Consider the following 12,178-nt stretch of genomic DNA (forward strand, 5'->3'; position numbering starts at 1 on the left):
GATTAACTGATATTCTACACAGACATGGGGTGAATATCAGGAAGATCGGAATGCCATGAACCAAGAGGTTGTCAGTGCAAATCCCAGGTGAAGACATATTGAATAATGATTACTGTATACATGAACAATGTAACCACGTGTCAAGTATGTAATTTGAAACCATTGTATGGCAAAAGCCTGTTCCACAGCCGTTTCTTAGTTGCATGAACATATGAGACAAATTGAGCAAACTCATAATTTGAAATGTATTTCACGTTTGAGTACATTTTATCATGTTGGTTGGTCATGTTTTTTTCGCGTAACACTTTTATTGTTTTTACAGTGCATGCATCTATCTTCCTGGGAAGTGCCTATAGAGCATAATTTCATGGAGATTTACCTTTTGCGCCATCATTTAGGACACACCCGGGCTATCTCTTCCCTTCGCATTCAAAGCAGAACAGTTGACTCTTCAGAAAGAAATATGTAAGGCAACCACTTGAAAATGAATGGTTAGGATTTAGGAGAACAAACCCGAGAGCAGCAGTCAAACACCATTAGTTGCAGGTCTTAGCCAACAGGCCTCAGGATTCACCTCTCCTGTCGTAATCACACAGAAAATAACTTCGAAATACTGTATATTCTTCCTCAAATAAACTCTGTTGTTAACTTCCTCCCCCTGTTTTATGATCTATTTCATCAATGGGCGTTTATCATTTTCCTCCTGCAAGCTATCCTGAAACGTTTTTGCTTTGACTTACTACAATGAAATGAACCCACGTGTGGCCCAGCATGCGTCTGATCGAGCACTCTAAACAATGTCTCCCCCTCTACCCGCAGAATACCGTGCAAGAAAAGTAAGTAACGGAAAAAATCATGCCCTCCATCTATTTGATTCAACTTGTTTCTAAACTTTTAACTCTTAAAAATATTATCTGACATTAATTGAATGACAGCCGTGTAAACTATGTATAGCTGTCATATTATAGGCTACCCAGTTTATTGGTGATTTATGACTAGGCCTATACATAGGGTACTAGGGGGTAACTAGTCCCCCTTAAGAACAATGTCTAATTGATGACACAAAAAAAAAAATTGGGAAAAAATGGTATGTGGATGAAGGTCATGCTTAGGTGCATAAACTATAAAGGGAACTAAATGGCTACAGTTCACACTTTTTTAGTTATGTCATGAAATCTTGTTTTTAGAAAAGGGGCGTTCTTCTTAAAAACCACCAGTTACTCCGGTGGAAGATTACAGCATAGGGTTTCATACAAGTGTGTTAAAATCCATTTAATCCGTTTTATTTAGAGCATTGTTAGTAAGTGATACTTAAAAGCTAAGTCTAGTTGTCTTATTTTAACGATTTAAATCAAATATGGGTGTGAAATGGTGTTGCACCATTAATATCTGTACTATGAGGAGACTTGATGTAAAGTCCCTTTCTAACTCACCTGCAAATAAATGTTATTTGTCCTTTCTTTGTTTTGTTTTGTTTTTCCTTTTCCATACCATACCATGCACTAAATTTGATTTGAATAGTGCAAGATTTTAAATCCCAGCAGTCTTTAAAATTACATTCGGGAGCAAAAGGTTTTCAACAGCTGTTTTTATTGAATACGAAAATAATTTATTGGAATGGAATATAAATAATACAATTAAATAACATTGGAATATAACATTAACTTAACTAATTAACTCAGTGTACCATTGATGTGGCAACTCTCTTGTGCTCTGCTATTGCACGATTCTAATTTGTACCTGTAGGTCACACATTTTTTTATCTTTTACTTTTATTTAACCTTTATTTAACTAGACAAGTCAGTTAAGAAAAAAATCTTATTTATAATGACGGCCTACCCCGGCCAAACCCTAACCCAGACGACGCTGGGCCAATTGTGCACTGCCCTATGGGACTCTCAGTATTGCAATGCCTTAGACCATTGCGCCACTCAGGAGGCCCCAAATAAAGCTATTCCCACTCACATTGGAGCACAACTCATGAGCCCACCTCATGCACTGCTCACACCTAATCCAGTCTCCACCTGTGGCTAAAAACAGGGGGAGAGATACCAATTGAAAAGCTCTCTCTTAAAAATGTAGATAGCTACCTAGCTATATGACATAAAAATCTGTGTAAAATAGTTTAAAGGTTCTAAAGTTGCATTAACTTTAAAGCTATCGTCACCTATTTAAACATTTACAACTGAAATGCAAGTTACATTATCGTTTTTAATGTATTTTTTTATGTATTTTACCTCAGATGTATTTTACCTCGTAGTAAGATTAGTAGCTAGTACTCCTAGCAGCTTATGCTAACTAGCTAGCATTTACTGCTAGTGAAGTTGCTAGCTAGCAAGTTAGCATAAACTAGCGTTAACTGGGCTAGTCATGGGGAACGGGGTGAGTTGCCCCCAACACACTCATCCAACTTGTACTACTTTACAAAATAAATATATATTTTTTCTCTCTAAACAAGTGGATTATTTATCTTAAGGCCTTCCAACTTGTACATATGTATTAAAATATATAGATCTAACTTCACTGGAATATATCTACATCTTTTTCAAAATGTATATATTTTTTTAGATCAATTTACCACAAAGGATTTTGTCACAGACAGGTAAAGTGTTGAGAAAATAATTTGGTGACATCTTGTGTTCTTTATGTGAACTACAGTGAGTGTGTGTGTGTGTGGGGGGGGGGGGCAGTTACCCCAGGAGGCTCGTTACCGCCTACTACCCTAACTATCATGAATTTTTAAATAAAAAAGGCCCTATGTCCTTTCTTTTTCTTTTTTTTATAGATAAATCATAGGGTTCATTCTCGTCCAGTATAAAGCTTATAATGACTGTTAAAAGATAATGAGCATCTAATTAGGCTCAGTGCTTCTTTTTTTTTTGTCCTGTGTTTTGGTCTTCCAAGAAATAGGACACTAATTGCCAAGGCGCACACTGGAACACAACAGTTATTTTGAATAAATTCAGTCATTAAATTCAAAACCGTTTCATCTAATGGTGTCTTACGGCCAAATTCCCTTTCACTAAAGAATGATATTCTAACCGCACATTGAAATCAAGCTGAAAACGATTTTCCAGAAAGATTTGTGTAAGAAATAAAAAATGTTGAGAGTTTGACAGTTACTTCATGGATAAGAGATAAGAGCGCCAAGGCCAGAGCTGCACATTATTTTCAGCGGGACCATCGACATCAGTTTTTAACACACCAGTTAAAATGCTCGGATATATAACCTGTCTGATTTCCAATGAGAAAAACTGATTGGCACAGATGACAAAGCCTATTGTGCTCATAATATCCTATTGAATATGCTACAAAAAAAATTAACAAGAGAAAAGGGTCATGCAAAAAATTATAATACAGTCGGCTGATAATAATCATCACAAAAACAATAATAATTATGATCATCATCATACCATAATAATAACAATAATACCCTAATAATAAAACAATAGCCTAGCTACAACAATATTTTGAAAACAAGTGAATGTGGATAATATTTACAATTATGACATTTTACAATCAACTTTTGTGGTCATTTAAATAGTCTCACATTGCAACGCATCCTAATAGAAATGAGGGAATCACTATATTATCCTAGTTCCTCTAACAAGTCCGAAACTAACGTCATTATGCAGTTAGGTGCTCAAGTTAATTTAATATATATGTTTTTATAAACCCCCTATTCACAGACTAACGTTGTTTTGGAGTCCTTTAAAAATAACTTTTTTTATTAGTTTGTGTGTGCTGCCACCATTATCACAGTGAAAGTTATACCAGAGTGGTAAGTATATGTAAAACGGATGACTACACTTTCTTTGTTATCGGACATTGTCTAGTCTTTGCTTATGAAGTCTAATCCAATCATAAATTGTTTATTCGGACCAATCAGGAGGCACTGAATTTCCCCTGAAAGAAATTCACGTCGAGAACTTTGTTGAACTTCATTGTTAGGCTGTCAGTTTCGAAAGGGCTTTGGTGAAGGTCCACTATAAAACCCTTCTTCTAAAGGGAAGGGCCAGAAGAGAACTGTGAGTCTTTCCACTTGGATCCTATAGGCGAGGGGAACCACCTTCAGTGAGAAAGGGCTCTTTACAATTACTTTTCCTTTACCCATCCAAACTGAGCAATGATGTTCCCTAATGCACTTGCGCCTCCCGCTATATGCCCAGGTCTTCTTAGACCGCCGGCGGGTCTCTCTCTGCCCCAGTCCTTGCATTCAGCTTTCCCCGCCCACTCGAGTTTTTTGGTGGAGGACCTGTTGCGGATCAGTCGGCCGGTGAGCTACTTCCACCCGACGATTCCCTCACCCAGCGTGTCTCCCCTGGCATCAGGAGCCACCACGCTGACCTGCAGCCATCACACTCACCAAGCTGTCATCTCCACTTTAGCACAGACAAGGACGGGTTCTCCTCAGACCGCACTCTCCATCAACCACGACCCTAACTATCTGAAGTTTGGAGTTAATGCCATCCTAGCACCATCAACGAGAAACGGTAAGATTATTGCGAAAGTATAGGCTAATGTACAAATTGTTAAGAGTGAATTTAGCCTACAAACAGGCGAGCTGCTTTGAATTTATGCAAATGCATGGAGATTATGTATATTTTGTCTATATGATTTAACGAAACGACAGACAATTAATGTAAATGTTTCTTTCATTTTGAATCACAGCATCGTCTCCACGTTTAATGCATCATGCTATGCACGCAAAAGCCTTCCCTCTGCCATATTTTGACTGTTCGTTTCATCCCTTCATCAGAGCATCATATTTTCCAGGTAAATCCACTTAACCCTGTCATGCCCATGTATTCAGCTGATGTTGTTGAACCTAATAACAATCTGCCTTTATTAGTTGAACCTAAGGAGAATACAATCATTAGTTCAGAGGTTGGGAGCCGTAGAACTCCGTGGAATCAGTCTCGCCAATTTGATGCCCTATTTAGCAGTGCTGACATTTTGCATCAGTCCCCCTAATCTACAAATTAGCCGCAATTGTCATGGTCTAAATTTGAGGCGGATCCCCTCTCACAAGAAAGCTGCTGGCGTCTCTTCATTGCTTCTTTTTCCCACCGAGCCAGTGAATTTAGCTACTGATAACTCACAAAGCTTTCAGCACCATGACCAATTGGTCAGCTCCCTCCGGGAAGCCACACTTGACTTAAACATGCTGTTGATAGGCATTTACCAGTCATGGACTAATTCCCCATTAGAGGCTATTCACTATTTCAATATTCTCACAAGACCACATAGAGTGTTATGCATGTTTATGCATAGTGCTGTTGTGAGAAATCTAAAGTTAGCAAACAGTAAATGGCACAGGATCCTGGAGTAATATAGTTCAAATATAATGACAGGCTAGCTAATGCTACAATGCTAGGTGTTATATATTTCAAGATTAAGAATAGCTATAGTGAATTCACACGTCCTTTGGCTTTTGAATAGTCAACAATAAAGATAGTGATAAGAAGAATCTAAAATGGCTACGCAATAAGGTACAGATCTGTGTTAAGAAGACTTCTTTTGAGAGCAATAAAACAACTTCAGCCTTATGACTAGCTTTTTGTGTTGATTTAATGACAATGATGGGACAAAAATAGGGCCCAGCCATCACTAGGCTATTCTCCTGGACCCAATTTCCTAAAAGTATTTTTAAAGCTTAGTTCATCGTCAGAACCTTTGTAGGAGCATCGCTAAGGGCTCTATTCAATCCGTATCACAGAAGTTAAGCGTTACAGCGTGATTGAAATTTAATGGCAATGTTCCCGTGTTGGCTGAGACAGCATTCACGGTAAAAGCTGCATATGTCGGCTCAATAGGAAATTACTTGTAAATGTAGCCCAGGTGGCGCAATCTGTAACGCTTCAGCGATACAGATTGAATAGAGCCCTAAATATCTGAGCTGTTTCCCCAAAACCATCGTTGTAGGCCTACTAAAGTTGCAATTGAAAACGCTCGTTATTTACCGACTGCCTCAGACCATGTAGAACAGCTAAGAGCGTCTTTAGATGCCTTTTGCCCTTCGCGTCACTTCATATACAGCGGATTCCCAATAAACATATCAAGATGTGTAGGCCCTACAGTATCTGTCTCTCTCTGACCACCGATAACTTCCGAACGATGTTGCCTACAAATACAAATTAGCCAATGTCTTTGCAGTTGTTACAAACACGCGTAGGATAAAAATAGACTTCAAATGAAAACAGAGGGGACTGCATTCAAATATAAAACAGTAGGCTACATAGGCCTATTTTTTTCCCCCAATAGTTGACTTTTGAAATCAATATCATGTTCAATCTATTTAGTTATATTTTGCCAATTGTAGGCTACTGTATCATAAGCTATGTAAATATCTGACTGAATATATTTAATGATGTGTAACAACATGAGCGCAATTATGTGCCAAATCTGTGATTTAGGCTACTGCTTTATTAGAGGGTAAGCCATTGGAATCGCTATTGGGAAACCGAGGCCAGATGATCTAGGCATGCGGTTGTGTTTAGTTTGAAAGTATAAATCTCTTTTGTGGCAGTAATATATGGCTTTAGTGTCCTGTCCTAAGCCTTTTTCAGTTAGTTCATTACTACACAATTACCGTTCACGCTTCATCAGCCCCTCTATCTTTCATTGGGGCTTTCGAAAGGGATACTCTGCCTTTTTACCATACCAATGCTATACGGGACCAAGCAATGTGCTAATTAGCTGCTTCGTGCCAATTCATTCAGACGGACTGCATTTAAGAACTTAAGAACAAAAAAAACGTCAATATTTATAGACTTCGAGAGTTTGCTTTAGACTACGAAAGAATTCGCTTTTATGCACGTTTATCCCCTCCACCCACTCCCTGAAAAAAAGAAGGCTAGGCTACTTTGTTAAGCAAGGCTTACTTTGTTAGCCTATGTGTGCATTTCCTGGAATGACACGACGCAAAGCTAATGGTATGTTTTTTTCTTTTAGCATCCTCTTCAGTGGTTCCTATCCCCGGTACATTTTCATGGCCGCTGGCTGCAAGAGGAAAGCCCAGGAGGGGGATGCTACGACGGGCAGTGTTCTCTGATGTCCAGCGCAAAGCCCTGGAGAAAATGTTTCAGAAACAGAAATACATCAGCAAACCAGACAGAAAGAAGTTGGCTGCAAAACTTGGGCTTAAAGACTCACAGGTAAAAAAAAAAAAAAAAAAAAAAAAAAAAAATACAAAAACAACCAGTAGTCTAAGTGAATAAGACCCACATCAATGTAAAATATTAATTGTATGTATATTTTCATTACTGGCATGTTATAATATTATTAGAATAAACCATGACTAGATAGCCTTATAATATTTAATGTATTTTTCAAGGTGAAAATCTGGTTCCAAAACCGAAGAATGAAATGGCGCAATTGCAAAGAGAGGGAGTTGTTGTCGTCCGGAGGTTGCCGGGAGCAAACCCTTCCGACTAAGATGAACCCCCACCCTGACCTCAGTGACGTCGGGAAGAAGTCTTGCGAGGAGGAGGTAGACGCGTTCAGCCCGCGCGCGGCCTTCTGCCGCTCTCCATCAGAGCGCGAACTTTTGAACAGTGTGGAGTCGCACCTCTCTTCGCCTTGCAACTCCAGCAAGCACTCCGACTTTTCAGAATCAGAGGAGGAAGAGATTACAGTGTCTTAATTATGAATAATACACACGTTATGTTTGTATAAAGTTGTTGGATCACATATATTGTTGCATATATTGTATATATAGATATTATTACCCAAATTAGATCCACAATCCTTTGATTTGAGTATATTATTTGTCCGTGATATTACCAATTCACCTAGCCCTATACATACATGTAGGGGCCATATTGGTTGTGGTAGATATTTCAGTGCTTATTAAGGGATTCACTTAGTAAATTAGATGTATTCTTGCATCTTTTGCTATTTGTACCATATTTTGTAAGGGCCACTTTCATATCAAGAGGATTATACCTGATTTAAATGCTTATATTAGATGCATTGCTTTTAATCTATGTAGATGTTAAATCTATAACTTAAAAATAAATATATTATTTGTATGCTTTGTTTAAATGTTGTACTTTGAGAGTATTTTTTCAAATAAAACTAAAATGTAAAGAACAACTGCTGCTTTCTTGACAATGGTACAACAAACAGAATAACACTTAAATAGTTTCATTATATTCCCACTATAACAAGTAAACCATTTTTGATAAGGCTTGTCACTGCTTTTTTAGCTTTTCTTATAAGAAAGACAAGCGTGTCTGAGAGAGTGCAGTGTCTTCTATTGCCTTAGAAATGAGAAGGAAAAACTCACCATCTGGGGTTTACACATTTCTACAGTTATTTTCATTTGACTATGCAAGTCAGTTAAGAACAAATTCTTAATTTCAATGACAGACTAAGAACAAACAGTGGGTTAACTGCCTTGTTCAGGGGCCAAATGATAGATTTGTACCTTGTCAGCTCAGGGATTTGATCTTGCAACCTTTCAGTTACGAGTCCAACACTCTAAACACTAGACTACCTGCCACCCCAGTATAGGGCTATACACCAGGACGTCAGTCACATAGGTAGCCTAAATAATAACAGCCCATTACATTATTTCCAACAATGCTACTGAGTTGAGACAATTGAAATGAGTTCAACACACTGAACATTGCTGAACAATATTTAAAACCACATGAGGTCAAATAAAACTTTAACCATTTAAAACAACTTAATAAATAAACACTGGTTTATTGATTTCTCTATGAATAAAAAAATAAGAAAGATGGAAAGTACCGTGTTGTGACCAGATTTATTCTCACAGTCTCATAGTTGTTCACTCTTATAGAAAAAGGAACAACCTGTGGAGGAAACCTAACTGTAGGCCTACACACATTACTCTGTAGTTTAGTAAAAGATGTACAGAAAATGTTTTGAAAACGTGGGATTCATGATCAAATATATACATCTTCACATTACAAAATAAAAATGTGCATAAACAAAATTCAAACAACTCAACAATTATCAACCACTAGATTCAATAGCATACCTTTTACATCATTCCAACATCCTAACTGTGTGGGACCAAGAAAAGACAAACGACCACTTTGATTTGTGCTTGCACCACCCTTTACAGTCCAGCAAGATATGCTAGTGAACATTTCAACCTTGCAAAATATTCACAGTTCAATGTACCTGCAATACAAATCTTGACAATACTTAAAAATACAAGTAAACTGTTTTGGCTTCAGTCGAAAGTTCCAAATGAATGTTGAAAAGAATTTGTTACTAAGAACACTCATGGGATGAATAGCAACAACACTGACAGATAATGGGGACATTGTGAGGGGGAGCAACCAAAGTGGTACCTCATAGTAGAGTAAGCTGCTCTGAGAATACTCCATTTTATGAGGGAATAAAGCCTAGTTACTTCAATACAGCAACTCCCAGGATCTCATTAACACTGGACGCAAATGGAACCGGTGCCAATTCTTCAGAATGAGCATCTAGACACGCCAGCCTCCGTCTCAAAGCCATGCAGTCGCTCTGATCCTTTTCTAGCTAGAGACCTTTCAGATGTGGGTCTACATGTCCACTGCGCCTCTATACAGGGAAACACCGTGTAGGAACATTTCATGCAGGGATGGAGCTCTGTCTAGAGCTGAACAAAAGACAAACAAGGGCATTTTGGGATACTGTTTGAAACGCTCACGAGGTGTAAAGTTCTCATCTTCCTCATTAGAGCACCAACAATCCGAAAAGTATCACTGATTTCAAGATATCCAAAACAAAAGCCTAGACCTTCTCGCTACCAGCTAGCTGCACATAAACGACGTGGAGTCATTTTCAGCAAAGTACGAGCACGTTAGCAGCCCCTAAACTCTGCACCACCTCTATAGAAATCAGGTTTATCAAAGGCATTGTCAATGCATGTGACCACCGTTGTTAATAAAGGCAGCAAGGCTTCATTTGAAAGTTAAGCACCAAAGAGATGTCTCTTCACTAAGAAAATGCACACAGGTCAAGCTCTGTGAAGCGGAGTGACCGTATGTACAGTTTTTGCTACTCAGTTTGGACCACATAGCTATAGCCTAGATTAGGTCACAGTCAAGGCAACTGGTTTGATGTCTCATAAACTACGTCATTCATTCTATATGGCTGTGTCTTTGTCTGTGACTGTAAACAGACTCCTAATAAACACTGAACACAGTAGAAATACTGAGGTGAAATTATTCAGGCTATTGAACTTCGACTGGGATTTCCATCTCGGGTTACCTGCACCCAGTACATCTATTTATTCTATTATGTATCAGTACACAGTGTAAATAGTGAGTTCCAACTGGTATATAAGATGCTCTGACTGCCTAAAGACATGAAATCGCAAAGGTCAAATTCTAACTTGAAATACATGACCGAACATTGAACCTCATATCAATGGATGATTAACGCAAAAGGTATGTTCATTTAGGATATGTCCCAATGTGAGTACTAGCTGACAGAGGGAGACTCATAGTGTGTACTCCCGTGGTGAGTCCAGCATGTTGTCTTCATGGGGATCCTGGTTGCTGTTGGAGTCGCTGTCGTAACTCTGAGTGCTGCCGGAGCAGTGGGCTGCGTCCTTCAACCTCATCAGCATGTTCATCTGTGGAGATGTATAGAGGTCAGAGGTCAGATAGCTTGTCACCTACATAGAGACACTCATGCTAAACATAAAGCCGCATATAGTCTGTCAATAAGGTGCTTTTAAAGAGTATGTTCTTGGATACAAATTTCAAGTCAAACCTTTGTTCATACAAACTATCACATACCGGATTATTGTGTAATGCCATACCAAACATACTTTCTTGATTATTTCCAAATCCAACTATTTAGGTTAAAGGTTGTCAGAAAAGTTAACAGGAGGTGTAAGACTTGTATCAACGTACCAGGGGGTCTCCGTCTGTGCATCCCTGGGGAAGCTGTTTTCTGGGACAGCCATCTTTGGAGATGGAGTATCCATCGAAGCCCACATCCTCTGGCCGGAGCTGCAGCAGCTGGGGCCATTCGTGTTGCAGGGGGCTGGCTGCCCAGGGGTAGCTCTCCATCACCCACCGTGCTGGATCCTCCCAAGGAGCTCTCCTCCCATACATCTGGAGGATGGACAGAATCATAATAACTGCTCAGTGATTTTCATTAAGAACAGTAAGTGTGTGTCAGCTAATTATAAACAGTGCCTTCAGAAAGTATTCACACTCCTTGACTTTTTGTTGTGTTACAAAGTGGGATTAAAATGGATTTCCTTGTCAGTTTTTGACAGCAATCTGCACAAAATACTCTGTAATGTCAAAGTGGAAGAAAAATCAGAAGATTTGTAAAAAATGTTAAATAAAACAGTAATATATCTTGATTAGATAAGTATTCAACCACCAGAGTCAATACATGTTTGAATCACCTTTGGCAGTGTGCCTTTCTAGGTAAGTCTCTAAAAGCTTTCACAAGTGGATTATGCAACATTTGCCCATTATTATTTTATCAATTCTTCTAACTCTGTCAAATTGGTTGTTGATCATTGCTAGACAACCATTTTCAGGTCATGCCATAGATTGTCAAACAGATTTAAGTCAAAATTATAACTTGGCCACCCAGGAACATTCACTGTCTTCTTGGTAAGCAACTCCAGTTTGGCCTTGTGTTTTAGGTTGTTGTCCTGCTGAAAGTTGAATTCCTCTCCCATTGTCTGGTGGAAAGTAGACTGAAACAGGTTTTCCTCTAGGATTTGTAGGGAATTTCCTCCCGAGTCTGTAGGGGAGTTGCAGTGATGGGACAACCAATGCAACTACCAATTGGATATTACGAAATTAGGGAGAAAAAGGGGGTAAAAGTACAAAAATGAAGAAAAAAAAACTTTCCCTTTGTATTCAGGAAAATAAGTTCATTCCTTTGGAACATTTTTTGCAGTATAACTTTAGTGACTTGTTTCAAACATGATGTATGTTTTGGAATATTTGATTCTGTACAGGCTTCCTTCTTTTCACTGTCATTTAGGTTAGTATTGTGGAGTAAATACAGTGTTGTAGATCAATCCTCAGTTTTCTCCCATCTCAGCCATTAAACTCTGTAACTGTTTTAAAGTCAACATTGGCCTCATGGTGAAATCCCTGAGCGGTGTCCTTCCTCTCCGGCAACTGAGTTAGGAAGGATGCCTGTATCTTTGTAGTGCCTGGGTGTATTGATACAC

The 12,178-nt window shown here is 38.7% G+C and overlaps 2 protein-coding genes across 10 annotated transcripts in view; one reads left to right on the top strand and one right to left on the bottom strand.

The window, feature by feature from the left end:
• Positions 1-4,126: 4,126 nt before the first annotated feature.
• On the top strand, positions 4,127-7,645 carry LOC135525242 (homeobox protein DBX1-B-like). Its single transcript, XM_064952962.1, has 4 exons — positions 4,127-4,493; positions 4,672-4,776; positions 6,955-7,157; positions 7,337-7,645. The coding sequence occupies exons 1-4, from the start codon at positions 4,127-4,129 to the stop codon at positions 7,643-7,645; spliced, it is 984 nt and encodes a 327-aa protein (XP_064809034.1).
• A 1,047-nt stretch (positions 7,646-8,692) lies between these two features.
• LOC135524152 (neuron navigator 2-like) overlaps positions 8,693-12,178 on the bottom strand; it is a 91,793-nt gene continuing 88,307 nt past the window's right edge. For all 9 annotated transcript variants that reach the window (XM_064951383.1, XM_064951384.1, XM_064951381.1 and 6 more), the window contains 2 exons: positions 10,887-11,090; positions 8,693-10,603 (listed from right to left, as the gene is read on the bottom strand). In XM_064951383.1, the coding sequence (XP_064807455.1) occupies positions 10,469-10,603; positions 10,887-11,090 (339 nt within the window). In that variant the 3' untranslated portion in view covers positions 8,693-10,468. The remainder of the gene's footprint in view (positions 10,604-10,886; positions 11,091-12,178) is intronic.

Source organism: Oncorhynchus masou, chromosome 31 (genome assembly GCF_036934945.1).
Source record: "Oncorhynchus masou masou isolate Uvic2021 chromosome 31, UVic_Omas_1.1, whole genome shotgun sequence".
In the NCBI taxonomy this organism is placed as follows: Eukaryota; Metazoa; Chordata; class Actinopteri; order Salmoniformes; family Salmonidae; genus Oncorhynchus; species Oncorhynchus masou.